Source organism: Sciurus carolinensis, chromosome 3 (genome assembly GCF_902686445.1).
Source record: "Sciurus carolinensis chromosome 3, mSciCar1.2, whole genome shotgun sequence".
Taxonomy (NCBI): domain Eukaryota; kingdom Metazoa; phylum Chordata; class Mammalia; order Rodentia; family Sciuridae; genus Sciurus; species Sciurus carolinensis.
In genome coordinates, this window is record NC_062215.1 from 154,961,023 (window position 1) to 154,979,998 (window position 18,976).

The window sequence follows — 18,976 nt, forward strand, 5'->3', positions numbered from 1 at the left end:
TTAAGAAAATGTATAGTTTAATAAAACTATTTTATAATAGTAGTCTTAAAATAGGCAATTATACTTAGTAGAAATTATGGCAAAAGCAATACAGTGAACTTTTAGAACTCTTCTGTCACTTCAGATTTTTAGTAGGAATGGTAAAAAATAGTAAGGGAGAATTGTTAAATTACATGTAAAGTTAAATACAGTCTTGTGTTGCTTACTGATGGGTAAGTTGTGAGGTATGCATTACTTAGGTGATTTTGTCCTTGTGTGAACATCATGGAATATACTTACACAAACCTGGATGATACTGGTTAATCACCTAGCATGGCCCTTTTTTGGTGGGGTGGATTGGGCTCTTGGGGTCTTCTAGTTGCTCAGGCTGGTTTTGAACTTGTGGCCTCAGGTGTTCCACCTGCCTGAGCCTTCTGAGTGTCAACATGGCCTTTTGAGCAATTGAGAGACTAAACAGGAGATCCGTGAGGCTACTACTTATATAACATGATATAGTGTTTTATAGTAATTTTTTTAATAAGTAGAAAGTAGTTCATTCTAAAATAATGATAAAGTGTAGAATCATAAAGACATAAGTCAGTGATAGTCATTTGTCATCATTATCAAGTATTATGTACTATACATAATTGTATGTGCTATGCTTTTATAAGACCTGCAAAGTAGTAGGTTTATTTATATCAGCATCACCACAAACATGAGAAATGTGTTGCCCGACAACATTATGATGACTACAACATCAGCAGGTGTTAAGAATTTTTCAAGGGCTGGAGTCACAGATCAGTGGTAGAGTTCTCGCCTTAGAAGTGTGAGGCCTTGGGTTTGATCCACAGCACTGCAGGTGGGGGGAACAAAATGGTGTGTTTTGGCCCCATTATACTCTTATGTGACTATTATTATATTATGTGGTCTATTGTTAACCAAAACATTATGTGACACTTGACTGTGTTTTACCTTTATTCCGCCCCAACCCCAGGCCAATTTTTATTTGTAATCTCCTGATCCAGCTAAGACAGGAATACAGAGAACCATACCTCCATTTTTAATACATTAAATTGTTATGGAATCACATAAAACAATGTTCTAGAAAAGCAGCGTAGAAATTAAAACTTATTTTTGGGCAGGACTACATCCTAAAAAAAAAAAAAATAACAGTTAGTAGTAGTAAGTAACCTTGTTTCTTCTCCCAAGAACATTTCTATATTAACTTTCGCTATTAGAATTTCAGCAAAGTTTATCTCAAAATCTCATATTGTATTTAAGGCCACTTTCTTAGTTTGTTTCAAAATTGCTCCTTCTGTAGGCCACTCTTCAGGGCTTCATAATAGAAACTAATTTCCTCACTTGATGCATAGGGAAAATGTGTTGTTTACATCTGCATTGGTATTCAAAATTTTTCTCTTTGAAATTCCTATCTCTGATACATCACTTACTTCATTTTTACAACTTTGAAAAGATGGTCTTTTAAGCAGAGTTTTCTAGTATTATTGGGTCAGATTTTCTTACCTTGTTACAAGTATTTGAAGTAATATGGACACCTGGATGAATTTATTATAGTGATGATCTTAAAATATTTAACAGAGCCAGCTAAAGTATTTCACTTCTTTAAAAAAATTTTTTTTTGGGGGGTAGCCTTTAAGACTTGAAGAAATTTCCCTATTATTAGATTATATATTAACCCAAGGATTTAGAATATTTTAAGTAATGTATTATTGCTACTTTTGACTTTTTTTTCTTCTTTTTTCTTTTTTCTCCTAGGGGACCTCCGAGCTTGCACCTATTGTAGAAAAATAGCCTTAAGTTATGCTCATTCCACAGACAGTAATTCCATTGGGGAAGACTTGAATGCTCTTTCAGATTCTGCTTGCTCTGTGTCTGTGCTTGATCCCAGTGAACCCCGAACACCTGTTGGAAGTAGAAAAGCCAGCCGTAACATTTTCTTAGAGGATGATTTGGCCTGGCAAAGGTACTATCACTTGAATATAATTTTATTTAAACTTGAGAAGTACTAAGTTTCCTGACTTGTAAGTGCTTTTGGTTGACATTTATTCTTTGACTTGTTTCCTTCAAATTTACTGTTTTCTCTTTCTCCTTGGCTTACCTCCAGAAGAATTACAGATGTTAATGGGTACATGATAATTGAGTATAATCTCCGTAAGATGAGAGACTTTATACTTTTTTGTTCATTCACTGTTTTACTGTTGGCACTAAGAATAGCACATGGCATGCATATGGTCTTCATGATATTTGCTAAATAGGCAACAGAAGTCATTGAGATTAATAATTCCTAATGTAGTCTTTTTTAAGGAGAATACTCATGTGATTTGTATTAATATTTCCAAATGAAATTAGATTTTTTTCCCTTCCAAAGATACATTTCATCTTTTTGCAGGACTAAATATGCTGGTAGTGGAGAATGTTCCTAACTCTTTCTTGGAAGTTACTTAGAATTGTTTGAATTAGTGTCTTAGGTTCATCAGTTTCTGATTGCTTTCTTTAGCAACATAATTTTCTTAAGCACAGTACCAAATCTGGCCATGTCAGCAAGCTTAGAGTTTTAACCAACATTTTTCTGAAGGAGGTATTTTCTCAGTTACATCTTAAGGAAGTGAGGAATTACAATACATTGTATTTAAACAAATAAAAATAAACTAATTACAACTACAGTTCAACATGTATGAATCTCAGGGACATATATGAAATAGAAAGAATTGTCACATAATCATACATCCACTAACCTTTCATTTATATAAACTTCAGGAATACATGAAATAAATACAGATACCTGGGGATACAAATGTGGTAAAACTTAAAGGAAGACAACGATAAACATAAAATTTGTGACAATGATGTCATTGAAGGAGGGGAAAAGAATGGAATCAGGTTGGGAACTCACATACTTCAAAATTAGTGGTAGTGTTCTTTTTTCTTAAATTACTTGATGAGTCCTTTGATGTTTATAGTATCTTGATTATATCTTACATACCTTTTATAAATCTAAAAAATTGATTCTATATTTAATAATACAATACACAGTGTAGAGATTCTTCAATTCTTGCTTACTTTAATTAGTAATACCTTTTAATTATGTACAGTCTGACTATATAAGCCTAAAATTGGCAGGTGTGATTTAATAAAACAAACCAGGTATGACAGCTTTCTGAGAGATATTTGATAGATGTCAAAGGTACGATAAAAGTTTTAGGCTTTGTGCTAATTATTTAATATTCATTCTCTTTTAGTCATTATACCTCATTGGTAGGCCCTATTTTCTTCTTCTGACAGTTGTAAAAGCTGAGGTTCAAAAAGATTAAATAATAAGCTCAGGGTCACATAGCTAGTAGGAGGTAGAGCCTGCTCTTACACCTAGGTTTGCCTCTTATTTTGCTATTCCAGTGGGCTCTGGGGACAGAAAATAAAGTTTTAGAACTCATATTTCCCAAATCACTTCCATCTTATATATGTGATATGGAAAGTTATTCTGTAAGTCACCAATCCAACCAATTTTATTATTTTATTGGTATCTTTAATGTTCAGTATACTTAAAAAATTTATCATTCTTTTGATATTTGATATGGTAACCACACACAGTTTTCACCTTCACTAAAGGAAGAGCAAAAGTGGCCCATAATTTCATTATTGCAGGGGAAAAGATTTAATTTGCTTTTAAATGTTAAAGCACCTCAATGAAATTGGATTTGCCTTTTACTCTTCCAAGTGATCTTAGTATTTTCCTGTTTTCTTTATAGTTTGATTCATCCAGATTCCTCAAATACTGCTCTTTCAACAAGACTTGTATCTGTTCAGGAGGATGCTGGGAAATCCCCTGCTCGAAATAGGTAAACTGCTATATGAAAACATTGTATTCTGTGTCTGCTTTTTATTTCTTGTCATAGTAATAACAACAAAGATTTAAAAAGGTGATTACTTGTTACAATTTCTTACCTCTAAAGCTGAATTAAACTATGATTTCCTTTTTGCTGGTCAGCTCTTACTTTCATTCTTCGAGTGACTCTTTCTAGTATTCTCCAGTGGCTTTAGATATTGGGACCTACACCATCCTGTGTCTTCCAGTTTAGTAAAAAGACCTGAAGGATGTAAGAGAATGAATCAGGTGGACATTTTGTATGAGCATATACCAAGAAAACAAGGATGGCAAGTTCCCAGCAAAGAATAACAGTCCTGTGAGCCTGAAGGAGATCAGTTTTATAGTTAATTGTCAGGTCATTTACATTAATTGTCATTTACTCTGAGTGAGATGGGAAGAGTGTTTTTTCTTGAATTTTTAATTCTTTTGAAAAAACTTCCAAACATGCAGAAGATCTGCAAGAATAGGAAAATAAGTGTTCATATATTCTTAAGATTTATTTATGTTTTTGCCTATTTCTTTTGTCTTTATATATATATATTTATATATACACACACATACATTTTCTCTGAACCATTTGAGAGTGTGTTTCAGACATTGTTATCTTTTTTTTTTTAGTTCATTGAATTTACTTTTCACAGAAGTTTTAGGCTGACAACAAAATTGAGGAGAAAGTAGAGAGGCCTTTTTTCTTTGTTGTGCATATGCTCAACCCTTCAGTACTATGAATATCTGAGACCATAGTCAATGAACCTACATTGACACACAATCATCCAAAGTCTGTAGTTTACATTAGGGTCTACTCTTGATATTGTACATTGTATGGATTTGGACAAATGCAAAATGATAATGGATCTACCATTGTAGTATCATAAAGAATAGTTTTACTGCCTTAAAAATCTGTGTTTTTTCTGTTCATCCCCCCCTCCCCTTAACCCATGGTAATCATTGATTTTTTTTTTTATTGTCTTCATAGTTTTCCTTTTTTCCAGAATCACGTATACAGAATGTATGTAGATTTTTAAGATTGACTTCTTTCACTTGGTAATGTGCATTAAAGTTTTCACTAAGTCTTTTATTATGTGATGGCTTATTTATTTTTAGAGTAGAATAAGGTTCCATTGTTCAGTTGTACCATAATTTATCTATTTACCTTCTGAAGGGCATTTTGATTGCTTCCAAATTTTAGCAATTAAAAGAGTAAGATTGCTATAAATATCTATGTACAAGTAATTTTCAGTTCATTTGGGTAAATACCAAGAAGCATGATTGCTGGATCATATGGTAAGACATAATTAATTTTTGTAAGACATTTTCAAACTGTTTCCCAAAGTGTCTTTATCATTTTGCATTCCTGCCAGGAATGAATGAGAGTTTCTCTTGCTCCATGTGATACCAGTATTGGTGTTGCCAGTGTTTTAGGTTTGGGCCAATGTTATAGGTGTGTGGTGGTATCTCATTATTGTTTTAATTTGCCATTTTTAATGACATATAATGTTGAATATCTTTTTATATGCCTTCTTGCTGTTTGTATATCTTCTTTGGTGAGGTGTCAAAATCTTTTGCCCATTTTGTAATTAGTTTGTTTATTTTCTTATTGTTCACTTTTAAAAAATTGAAAGCAATTTGTTTTATTTTAGAATACAGCAAAAACATTTTGTTTTTTAATTCTTAATTATTAATTAAAAAAAACATTTTTTTGCATTACTGGGAATTGAACATCAAACCCAGGGTGCTTTACTGTTGAGCTACATCATCAGCCCTACTGCCCACTTCTTTTTATTTTTTATTTTGAGGTAATCAACATGCTGAAGCTGGCCTCTACTTGTGATCCTCCTTCCTCAGCCTCCTGAGTTGGTGGAATTAGAGGCATGTACTACCATACCTAGCATATTGTTGCATTTTCAAAGTTCTTTGTGTTTTGGATAATAGTCCTTTATCCAGATGTGTCTTTGGCAAATATTCTCTCCCATTGTACAGCTTGTCTTTTCATTTTCTTGACATTGTCTTTTGCAGAGCAGAATTTAATGAAGTCTAGATTATCAATTATTTCTTTCATGCACTGTGACTTGGTTGTCATATTTTTAAACTCATTACCATATCCAGGATCATCTAGGTTTTCTCTTGTGTTATTTTCCAGGAGTTTTGCATTTTACATTTAGGTCTATGATCCATTTTAAGTTAATTTGTGAAGGGTTTCAGGTCCTTTTCTAGATTTATTTTTTTATATATGGGAGGATAGTTGAGTTTTCAGATTCAAAACTTGTTGAAAAGATTAATTTTGCTCCTTTGTATTACTTTCGTTCCTTTGTCAAAGATCAGTTGACTATTTATGTGAGTCTATTCCTGGGCTCTTTTATGTTTTGTTGATCTATTTGGCTATTCTTTTACCAATACTATTGTCTTGATTATCGTGACTTTATATAGTAAGTCCTAAAGACATCACGTTCCCAACTTTCTCTTTTTATATTGTGTTGACTATTTTGGATGTTTTGCCTCTTCCTTATAATCTTTAGAATTACTTTTTTAGTGTCTGCAAAGTCACTTGCTGGGATTTTGATTGGTATTGCACTGAATCTATAGAGCCAAGTTTGGAGAAACTGACATGTTGACAATATTGAGTTTTCCTATTCATGAAATATCTTTCCATCTATTCATTAATTTCTTTTATTCATGTTTTATAGTTTTCCTCATTTAGATCTCATGCAAGTTTTGTTAAACATTCTTGCACTGATAATTCCAACACTTGTGCCATATCTGATTTTTTTCTCATATTTGTTCCATATCTCCAAACTAGTTTCTTGCCTTTTAGTATGCCTTGTGGGTTGATAGCTAAACATGATGTATTAGATAAAAGACACTGTAGTAAGTAGACCTTTCTTTAGTCATGTAATAATAAGGCGTGAGGTAAAGGGAAGTATCTTTATACTTTATACTTACTTGATTGTCTCAGTCTTTCGGTGAGCTTGTGCCCTGGGACTGTAAACTTTGTAAGCACTTCTCCATCCCTGTCCCTCCATCCTTGTATCCCCTCCTTTGCCCTCCTTAGGTGGAAAAGGGTGGTTGGAGGAGTCTAGAGTTGTGTATTTCTCTTCGTCTACATGGAAGATTTAGAGGGGACTGGACTTGGGTATTTCTCTTCTCCTGGGGTGGGGGTTAAGCTCTGAAATTTTACTAGGTTAGGCTCTAATAAAATAGTTTCTCCTCAGGGCAGGCATTATTAAAAAGATCTGGCACATGTCAAAATTGTTATTTTTTCCCTGCTTGGGGGAAACTGGAGGGACTTTTTCTTTGACATTCACCATGAGGACCTGGTAGAGCTCCTGAAAGTGAAACTCACAAATGCATGCCCCATTCCCTAATACTTGGCTCGCCTAGAGTTTTTAAGTTTTCAGGCTTGTTCACACTGAGCTGCCTGGAATTTGTCAATTATAGTTCAGGTTTTTCTACCTAAACAGTGTTCTTTTTCAGGAAAGTTTCTACTTGTGAGTTTCTGCTCCAGTAAATTGTGATTCTGTGTATGTACCTGTCTGTCTCATGATTGGAGCGGCAGTTTGTCATGTGATCTCATTTGTCTGACAGATCTATGAAGAGTTGCTGACTTCTCAGTTTGTTTAGCTTATTGGTTATTAGGACAGAGTAAAGATTTCTAAGATTCTTACATGTCAGACAAGAAAGAGGAAGTCTCATTCTTTATTAATATTTAAGTGTGTTTCCTTAGAACAATTAAGGTCCCTTACATAATCATGTATAACTTCAGGACATTGTAATGGTAAGAAATTTCTGTCATCTAATATCTTGTATGTATTCTGTGTTTTTGCCAGTAGTCCTAGTAATGACCTTTGTACTAATTTCCCTCAGTCCGTGATATAGTCCAGGATCATGCATTGCATTTAATTGTCATGTCTTGATCTTCTTTACTATAACAGTTTGTTTTCTTTATTTTTCATAGTGTCAAAAAATAAAAGGCCCATCTGTTTGGATTTGTCACATGTTTCCTCATGATAAGATAATAGGTGTGTGTGTGTGTTTGGCAATTGAACCCAGGAGCTATTGGCCACTAAGACACATCTCCATTCATTTTTGCATTTTTATTAGTGACAGGATCTTGCCAGTTTGCTTACAGCCTCTCTAAGTTACTGAAGCTAGCTTCAAACTTGTTCCTGCCTTAGCTTCCCAGGCCACTGTGCTTACAGGCATGTGCCACACCACCTGGCTAGGCTATGCATTTTTGGGAAAGCACAGGAATACTGTATAAGTGATGTGTCCTTCTCAGTCTTGCATGTTAGAAAGGATAATGTCACTGGTGATGTTGACTTGATTTCCTGGCTAAGGTTATGTCCTAAGTTTTTTCACTATAAAGTAGTTACCATCTTTCCATTTGTAATTAATAGGTGATATGTGGGGAGCCACTTTGAGACTGTATAAGTAGTCTGCTTTTTACACGTCCTTCATTCATTATTTTCAGCATCCATTTATGGTTCTTGCTCAAATTACATGTTACTCTGATCGTTACAAAATGATGACTTTCTAGTTCCATCATTTCTTCTACATTTATTAGTTGACCATCTACTCTATAAGAGTAAAATGAGTGGAGAGTTTTTTGAATGGGAAGATGGGAGGATGACACGATTTTAACTATTTTGCAAGGAGCATTCTGGCTGCTCTGTTGAGTAGGTTGTAGGACATAAGAGTAGAAGCAGGTAGACCACTTGGAAAGCTTGTAGAAAGAAAATTGATTCTAGATACATTTTGATTGTAGACATAACTACATTTGCTGTTCAGTTGAATGTAGACTACAACAGAAAGAGAATTCAAAGATGACTCAGATTTTTTACTTGAGCAGTTGGAATTGCTATCTATTGAGATAGAGGAAGACTGGGAGTAACAGTTTGATTTTATTTATTTTGGTACTGGGAATTGAACTCAGGGGTGCTTTACCACTGAGCTACATTCCTGGCCCTTTTTATTTTTTATTTTGAGAAATGGTCTCACTAAGTTGCTGAGGCTGACCTCAGACTTGTGATCCTTTTGCCTTAGACTCTGGAGTTGCTGGCATTATAGGCGTGTGGCCCAATACCAAACAGTTTGGTTTTAGACATACTGAATTTGGCAGACCTTCTAGAGATCCAAGAGAGATGTCAAATAGACAGTTGGATATATGAGTCCAAAATTTAGGGAAGAGATACAGGCTGGAGATATAAATCTAGGTGTCATCATTATGTGAATGGTATTTAAGATTGTGAACCTGGATGGGGATCATCAGTAGAGTGAGTGTGAAAAGAGAGGAAATAGGACCAGGGACTAAGAATTGGGAAGTGAAGAAGACCAAGAAAAGGAGAAGGAGATGGTGAGGCCATTGAGGTGAGAGGAAAACTAGGTCTGTGAGTGGTGTTTGTCCTAGTAGACAAGTGAAGAAAAGTTTTCAAGGAGGGAAGAGTTCAATTGCTGAAATGTTAAGTACGATGAGTTAAAGCATAATAGTTAATTTCAGTGGGTTGGTTGGTGTTTAAAATAGGATGGAAAAATAATTGGAATTGGGAGTTTTGCTATAAAGAGAAGGAAGGAAATACAGCAGAGGGATGTGGTGAGTTTTAAAAAGATAATATAAATTACAATATTCCTTTGGGCATGTACACAATCAAAGAGATAGTTGTGTAGTTTACAGTATATCTTCATGTGTTTTGAAGTAGTACTAAGATTAATGAAGGTCTTTAGGAGAGATGTAATTTATTCAATGAATGGCAGCCCTTATGCTTATAATTTTCATCAGTGTTCTTTCCACTAGCATATTAATTAGAGCTTTTGACAGCAAAATTAACCAATTTGCTTTTATTCTTACTGCCACTGTAATAGATTATGTGTTTAGAATGTTAGACAAAGGCAGAATGCATGAACCAATGCCACCATTGGAAAAGAGATTTAAATTGAATAAGACATAATGATAATCTTTGACCTAAAAGAATATACTAATAAGTGAATACCTGATTATTTAAAAAAATATTGCTTAAAGGTTATTTGATATAGTTGTTTCCCATTGACAATTAATGACTTTCTGCTAAATCTCTGAATAATTTCTTAAGTTATTAAAAAATATTTTTATCTTTATACTGAAAAGAAGATGGTTTGTCTTTTGAGACCTAGTTTTGAATGGCAGCTCTTATGCTTATTAGCTGAGTTACCCTAAAATTGACTAAAGGTCTGAATCTGGATTTCATTATCTATAATATGGAACTATAAATATCTACTCTATACAATATCGTGAGGATTAAATAAACCTATTCATTGCCTTAACAAATGGGTTACATAGTATCTAACACACAGATGCTTCTGCCTTTTATCCTTTATTTGTAAGCTAAATTTTTAAAAAATTTTTCTAGGTAGAAGCTAAGTAAATTTTAGCTACATAATTTTTTTAAATAAAAAACTTGCTTGATTCTGTTGATAATCCACTTATAAGTCATTTGTCTGGTAACTGCCCAGAGGCAAAATTAAGGGTAAAAGTCATGAGCGGAAACAAATATTCACTAGTTTTTTTTTTTTTTTAACTGATGAAATGAAAATATAATAATAACTGGGGCACTATTTTAAATATAGGTCTGCTAGTGAGAAAAGAGGAATTCTGTTTTTGAACATATCACCTAGTTGGGGTTCAGAATTGTTGTTCTCTATGCTGTACAAAAACAGGAGGCAGGGTGAATTTGATCTCTGAACTCTAGTTTTTTGACCATGATTTGTAATATTATTTCTACATTTAGTTCTCATTCTTTATGTTTCTCTATAACCCCCCCAAATTCTGACATTTTTAACAAGAAGCACTTACATCCACTTCCTTTGAAATATTACTGATATGTGAACTATATAATTATTTTCCTGTAATCTTTCATAATTACTTTCTACTCTTTTACTTTCAAGTGATTTTAGATTCACATAGAAGTTGCACAGATAGTACAGTTTGAGTTTCCTTTTCCTATTTTTCCCAGTGATGATATTGTATGTAATCATCATAACTACTTTTAAAAGTGCCTTTGAAAACTTATTTGGAGGTTCTAGGAGGGCAATGCAGCTACTAGTATACCCTTTACTGAAGAATTTCCCTCCTCTGTTGGGGAAGGACATCTTCTTTGATTGATGACACAGTGGGAAGGACACACCAAGAGTGGTGAGGGGGTAAGGGGGCACCCACCTAGACAGCCAGATCAGCTGAATTAACCCTGGTGATCAGTGGGGAGACAGATGTTGCATTTAGATTGCCCTTAAATCCATAAATGGGATGGCATCGAACTAAAAAGCTTCTTCATAGCAAAGGAAACAATCAAGAGTGTGAAGAGAGAGTCTATAGAATGGGAGAAAATCTTTGCCATCTGCACCTCATATAGGGTGTTAATTTCCAAGATATACAAGAACTTAACAGCAAAAAAACCAAATAACCCAATCAATAAACGGGCAAAGGAATGAACAGACATTTCACAAAAGAAGAAATATGGTCAACAATTTATTAAAAAGTGTTCATGGGGCTGGGGAGATAGCTCAGTTGGTAGAGTGCTTGCTTTGTAAGCATAAGGCCCTGGGTTCGATCCTCAGCACCCCCCCCCCCCCCAAAAAAAAAGTGTTCATATCTAGCAGTTAGAGAAATGGAAATTAAAACTACACTGAGATTTCATCTCACTCCAGGCCGTTATCAAGAATACAAATAACAATAAATGCTGGCAAGGATGTGGGAGGAAAGGTACACTCATACATTGCTGGTGGGACTAAAAATTGGTGCAACCACTCTGGAAAGCAGTATGGAGATTCCTTCAGAAAACTTGGAATGAATCCACTATTTGACCCCATTATGCTATTCCTTGGTTTATGCCCAGAGGACTTAAAATCAGCATATTACAGTGATGCAGCTACATTAATGTTTATAGCAGCACAATTCACAATAGCTAAGCTGTATAGTCAATCTGTATGCCCTACAACAGATGAATGGATAAAGAAAATATGGTATATATACACAATGGAATATTACTGAGCTATAAAGAAGAATAACTTTATGACATTTGCCGATAAATGGGTTCATCTGGAGATTATCATGCTAAATGAAATAGGCCAATTTCCCAAAACCAAAGGTCTTTGATATGTGGAAACTAACCCACAATAAGAGGGTAGAAGGGGAGGAATAGAAGTTCATTGGATTAGACAAAGGGGAATGATAGGAAGGGAAGAAGGATAAGAAAAAGACAGACAGTGGAATGAATCTGACATAAATTTCTTATACACATACATGAATACATCTTAGTGAATCTCACCATCATGTGCATCCTTAAGACTGGGGTCCTAATTTGAATAAACTACATTCCATGCTTGTATAATTATATCAAAATGGATTCTGCTGCATGTATAACTAAATAGAATCAATAAAAAAATAAGATTGCACTTAACATTGGCAGGTAAGCATTTAAGTATGAATATTCACTGCAATCCTATTTATAGATGAAGAATTTACAACTGTTATTTTACTTTTTATTTTTGTTTCCAGATCAGCCAGCATTACTAACCTGTCATTGGATCGATCTGGTTCTCCTATGGTACCTTCATTTGAGACTTCTGTCAGTCCCCAGGCTAACCGAACGTATGTGAGGACAGAGACCACTGAGGATGAACGAAAAATTCTTCTGGTACCAGTACACTGTCTTTGACCCATTGCTAGTTTTCATCATAAAGGATGTTTATCTCTCTGAAATTTTTAAGAAACATATAAATGAAATGGAATATCAATTAGACAGAAATAATTAGTTTAAATTTTTACTCAAATCACCTGAGAAACTGGTCCAAGGATTCTTTCTCACTTACTGCATTAATATTTTCTTTATGCCTTTCTTCTGGCAAGATCAGAATTCAGTTTCCTATATAATAAGAGAGCATAGCTCTTAGATTCCAGCTTGCTATTTAAACTTTGAAACATGTTTCTTATACACATGGGAAGCCCTTCAGACATTTAATTCTATGTTTATGTAGGATAATAATTAGTTTCTTCCATTTGCTTATCTATAAAATCCTGTGTTCAATTCTCAGAGTGATTCAAAGAAATAGAAAATATGGTTTCTGTCCTCAACTTTTAATTGAGGAGGTAGAAATCAGATCAATGGGAAGGTTTTAATGGTAAAATAAATAGATGTGTATCTTAATACTAAAAAAAGAGTGTCATGAATGATACAGCTATGTATTTTATAAAATTTTAAAAATTGGTCATTAATTAGTGAGGGTGTAAGAAAGGTATTGAGCTGGATGATTTGAAGGATGGAATGGGTTTGGAAAAAAAGAAAGGGAATCTTATTTTAAAGGTATAAGGAAAGGTATAGAAGTAAGAATAAGCATGGCATTTTCTGTGGACTAAATAATGTAGGATTTATTAACTGGGAAAGAGTTTAAGTTGGAGGCTGTGGATAGTGAGAATGGAGTTGTTTGGGACTACCCAGTGAAAGGCAATGAATTCCATCACTTAGGTTTAGATTTGAACCTATAGTTGCTGAGAAATGTTGATAAAGTTTTTATTGAGTAGGAAGTAATTCACTTAAGTCCTTTCTTTAGGAAAATTTACCTAGCAGTTGGATAGAACAGAGAAGTATGGAATGAATCTGGTGGAAGGAAGGCTACTGGGAATGGTTATCTTAGATTATTGTGATTTGCCTGTTGCCATCATCTACCCTTATCCCATTTCCAAAAAAGAAGAGTATATTTTGTACTTAACTAAGAGATGGATAATGTGTGCCATTGATCCAAAAAAGTGGTACTTGGTTTTTAAGAGAAAAAGTTATGCTTGGAATTAGATGAACTGAGCTCAAGCTGTTCCCCATGTATGCATCATTTATATTAAATCATACCAGTTAGCTGCTTTAAAGAAATCCAAATCAAAGTTCCTTTTATAAATATGAAAATCACAGGAAAGCATCTGAAAAGGTAGATAGTATCTTTCTCAGGAGTAACACTTGCTCTTAATGAATTGCAGGACAGTGTTCAGTTAAAGGACCTGTGGAAAAAAATCTGTCATCATAGTAGTGGAATGGAGTTTCAGGATCACCGGTACTGGCTGAGAACCCATCCCAATTGCATTGTAGGAAAGGAATTGGTTAACTGGCTAATCCGAAATGGACACATTGCTACCAGGTATTGTGCTCTTAAGAAAGAGGTTTTGATATTATTTGTTAATTTATTTTGAATGAGCACACATGTTTGAAGATACAGAGATAGCACATTTCTTTGTGAATAAGATTTCCTTTTTTTTTTTTTTAATATATTTGACTTTTGACTTTTTTTTAATGTATTAACTTTCCTTCCAGTAGAAAACAGTTGCAGGGGGTGGGGGGGGTGTCAGTTTATCTTATTAAAAGTAGGAGCATGCAGTAATTCCCCAAACATAGATCAGCAAGATAGTAAAGCAAGATTGGAGAATGTAGCTAGATTCTAAGGTCAAAAATTTTCTGTTACTGTTCTGTAATCTAGACATTACAACCTGTATTGAGAATTGGATTTATAAGCCAAGCCTGGAATATCAAACAGAAAGGGCATATAGCCTTTCAGATTAACATATTCCCCTAGGTTTTACAACTTGCTCAGATTAGCTGCTTCTCCTCTTTTAAGAAACAAATGTCTAAATTAGTAAAGAGAGAAATAGCTTTAAACAGTGAAGCATTGGATTCTAATTCTTGGTGTATCTCTGTAGCTTTGTGCCTTTAATCAAATTATTCAATCTTTTTGTGACTTTGACCCTTTAGTTCCAACATGGGAAAAATATTTTGGTCCTGTGAATAAACTGGGGGAGAAATAAAATAATGTTGACTAAGTGCTTTGTAAACTGAAATGCCACATAATAAAATGTGTTGATTGTGTTTCTTTCATGTACACACACATATTTTTTATCTATATTTGTAATATTTAGTGTTTTCTCATCAAGACTGTAAGTTCTTTACAGGAGTCATGCTGTTTTCAGCATGTTATTACTCTTCCATTAATGAGAGAGGTGTGTATGCATTTAATTACTTGGCGGTAATTAAAATTAGGCTTTTCTAGGACTGCGTTACCATAGGTTCTTACCCTTTACTATGGTATCTAGAGGAATTTTTTAATTTGCCTACAGTCTCTTGTTTTATCCTTTACCTATCCAAGGACAATTTGAAATTCCAACTCTGATTGAACTGAAAAAAAAAAAATTGTGTCTTATTCTGTAAAATTATTCTGACTGACTTTTAAAATATTTCATTTTTGTTGCTGTTGATTCAGGGCACAAGCTATAGCAATTGGACAAGCAATGGTTGATGGACGTTGGCTAGATTGTGTTAGTCATCATGACCAGCTTTTCAGGGATGAGTATGCACTCTACAGACCACTGCAGGTAACTTTCATTGTTTACTGCTAATGAGAATGTAACAAGCTTGTTTTGAAGTCTTTCTTCATCAGTGAGAATAAAAAGTAGTTGAATTAACCAAAGAAACTTTTTTTCCTAATAGATTTTCCCTGCTGTTTAAGGAAAGTTACAACTTTTTTTGTACTGAGCTATACGAGTAGCTATTTTTTCCTTTTTATACATCCTTTTTTTTAAGTGGGTAATAGTGATGAAAACCCACTATCAGGATTGAACACTTTATTTGGTGTGGCTTTGCTTAACTTGGCTTTGTAGTATTATAGTTAACTTGTCATTTAATGGCTTTCAACTTTACTGTTTGTGTTTTTAGAACTAAGAGGGAGTGACATGTATGTAACAAAATGATTGAAAAATTGAAAGTTAGTAGAAATAGATTTTGACTGTTAGCACTATTAAATTGTGTGCTGATGGTAAAATAATATATTTTTGTAATTCAAGGGAAATGAAAATTACTTCAAAATAGAAATTTTAAAAAATACTTTATTCTTTATTTATATAGCTATATATGTGTATTTACATATATAAAGTACATACACATACACTAAATATATTTGTTGTGTGTGTGTATATGAAATAAATAACTCTTTTTCTTTCTTTTCTTTTAATTTTTTTTTTGAGGTGTTAGGGATTAAACCCATGTCCTCATCCCTGCCAGGCAAGTGGTCTACCACTGAGGCACACTACTGGCACTTAAAATCGGCAACTCAGTAGTTAGAAATGACCCTTAAGACTGTTGTGTAGTTTGTTAAAGTGTGACAGTTATTTTTCAGGATCTGTCCCAGAGCTTGCCCAGTGTTAGACTAGATGCTAGGCAGTCTTCACTCCGAGAACTAAAGGATGATATAAAACCCTGTAAAATCTATATCAAAGTAATATTTTGTTTATGACATGCTACCTAAGACTTCTAATTAATGAAAATTACAATTTTAACAGTGGAATTACCAGTATAATTTTTCATAGCTTAGTTTTTATTTTTTAAGATGAATTTACTCAGTTGTTAGGTTTATAAAAGTATTGGGTACAAATTATCTGTTATGTGATACCCCCAACATCATTACCATTGAGGATCAGTTGCTTGGATCCTGTCTTGATGTTTTCAGAGTACAGAATTTTCTGAGACGCCTTCTCCAGACAGTGACTCGGTGAACTCTGTGGAGGGACACTCTGAGCCATCCTGGTTTAAAGACATAAAGTTTGATGACAGCGACACAGAACAGATAGCTGAAGAAGGTGACGATAATTTGGCTAGTGAGTTTGACTTTCTAACATTTTAGTTTTTATGGATCATTATGTGTGTATGATAGAATGTGTGTCTTGTTTATTCTGTTAAAAAAATTCTACTTTAAAAATTTATGGCTTCAACCAGATGTAAGCATCTAGTAGCAATCCTTGTCTTAGATACAGTATTTTCTTGAGATACTAACTTGTTAGGCAACTGATGTTTTCAGATTTTACTGTAGTCTTTAGTTTGCAGCAGCTTAAAAATAACTCTGAGCAAATAATATCGCAGCAGACAACTTTCTCACCTCTTCCCTATGATATCAGACTTTTTTCTGCAGAACCTCCAAAACTTATTCATTTTAAAAATTGATTTTATATTTAATTTGTTCAAATTTTATAAGTCTACACAGAAGTACATGAAAATACTGTATCCATTTTGGTATTGCACATTGGGCTTGTATATTAAAAAAACATTTTTCTCCTTTCCTCCAATACCCTGATAAAACCCATTTTTACTCCCCTCCTCTCCCTATATTTCTTTCCCCTCCCCAACACTAAAAGATTCTGCCAGTCCTAGCAAGCGCACCTCAGTCAGCAGTTTCCAGTCCACAGTGGACAGTGACTCAGCTGCGTCTATCAGCCTGAACGTGGAGCTGGACAACGTGAACTTCCATATCAAGAAGCCCTCCAAGTACCCACATGTGCCCCCTCACCCTGCTGACCAAAAAGGTAGGAGGTAGTCACCATCTGGAATCCAAACAGGCTGGAGAGCTGGGCCATAGGATCTCATGCCAGCTTGTCCTCTGGCTTCCTCTGTCCCAGTATGGCTGAGGGGATTTGATGTGGGTTTTGTTTCACCCTTTCTCATTTTCCCCACACCTCCTCCCTACACCTTTTTGGTTCTTTTTGTTTCTTGTTTTCTCCCTCAGTACCACCATGCCCAGTTTAAAGCTTGTAATCTTTAAAAGGACCTACATCTGACTGCTCTTCCCATAATGTGCAACTTCCAAGGTGGCATTTCTTTGCATTTATAACATGGATGTTCTGCTCTATTCTTTTTTCTTTCTTCATTTAACATTTTAAAGCCTATTTGCCTATGCTATTTTGTAATAACATAGTATTTCTCTAAACCCGTTTAGATGATTGCACTAGATTGGGGGAAATTATTCACACATTTAAAACATCTTTCTACTACAGTTTAAAAGGCCTATTATACATATGGTATATTTATTTGAAAAATCTAATAAAAAATGAATTCATTTGTTATTTTTAGCTATCTTATTTGATGTTTTAGTCTGTTGATTTAAAAACAATAATGGCCATATTCTAAAGACATTTGATATAAAAGGAAAAATAAGATAAACTATTTCTAAAATCTAAGATAGCAGCACATAAGAAATAAAATGCCTTTTTAAAAATGCCTTTTAAAAAATAGGTTTACATTATTGGATATAATTTAAAGCAATCTAAATTATAGCTCTAACATGGCATTATGTAAAAGTAAATAAATGAAAAAAAGTAATTATGGGAGTTTATCATGTCATAATAACTGAAAAGTCATTATTATAAAAATAAAATACGTTATTCCATGATTTTACCTGAATTTGAATTTTAAACATTTAGTTCTCTAAGGTTGAATTGTCTCTGAACTGCTTGCTTAATTCTTTGTTCCTCTCTGTTTTGAACTCAAATACCAGAAATGGGAATTTCTGAACTTAAACCACCTATATTAAAATAATTTGAAGCAAATTACATTTCTAAAATACTTTTCTCTTGTCAAGATAAGTTATTGTCAAGATGTGGTAGATTGTCTTTAAGAATTACAATAATAAGATGTATCTTATTTAAAAATAAGAAATTTAGGCAGTGGGAAAGTTTTGCCTAGCAATGAGCATAAGTAGAGGATACATCTTTATGGAAATCCTCAAAACAGAAATTGGAGAAAAGATGGAGAAAATTTGGGTGAGTATGAAAGAACAGCAAAGCAGACATGACACTTGTGTGAGAATTAACTGTCACTTGGAGGATATTATGATGCTTTTGAATATCAATTTACAGATGTGGGTTAGAGGCAGAATATACCAGTTTCATTACACTAAAAGCAGAATATAAAATATATTTGAGATTTGCTGATGCTTTCACCTCTTGGAAAGTTAAAGAAGTTTTGAAAATCTTGAAGAAAGTGATCTATCATCATAGAATTCATAATGGCAAAGGACATACTGCTGAGCACAGTCACACATGTACTTTAGGAAACCTAACTTCAGAGTGGTGAGCGGGGAATGGAACAGGAGGTTCCAGTAATGACTTTTTAATAGTACAACCTCACATTTTCCAGGGAAAATAAAAAGATGCACCTGCAGTTGAGAAACCCATTATACTCCAATGAAACTTCTTTGATCTCAAACCTTTAAAAAGATTGTCTGCAAAAGTTGTAAGTGGCAACATTAATATGATGATGAATCTGAAAGAGGGACCAAGCA

The 18,976-nt window shown here is 34.0% G+C and overlaps 1 protein-coding gene across 4 annotated transcripts in view; it reads left to right on the plus strand.

Moving 5' to 3' along the window:
* The window catches only part of Pikfyve (phosphoinositide kinase, FYVE-type zinc finger containing), a 77,960-nt gene that overhangs the window by 15,815 nt on the left and 43,169 nt on the right, over positions 1–18,976 (plus strand). For all 4 annotated transcript variants that reach the window (XM_047544693.1, XM_047544694.1, XM_047544695.1 and 1 more), the window contains 7 exons: positions 1,756–1,963; positions 3,747–3,836; positions 12,390–12,528; positions 13,860–14,017; positions 15,131–15,242; positions 16,373–16,520; positions 17,055–17,222. In XM_047544693.1, coding sequence (XP_047400649.1) covers positions 1,756–1,963; positions 3,747–3,836; positions 12,390–12,528; positions 13,860–14,017; positions 15,131–15,242; positions 16,373–16,520; positions 17,055–17,222 — 1,023 coding nt within the window. The remainder of the gene's footprint in view (positions 1–1,755; positions 1,964–3,746; positions 3,837–12,389; positions 12,529–13,859; positions 14,018–15,130; positions 15,243–16,372; positions 16,521–17,054; positions 17,223–18,976) is intronic.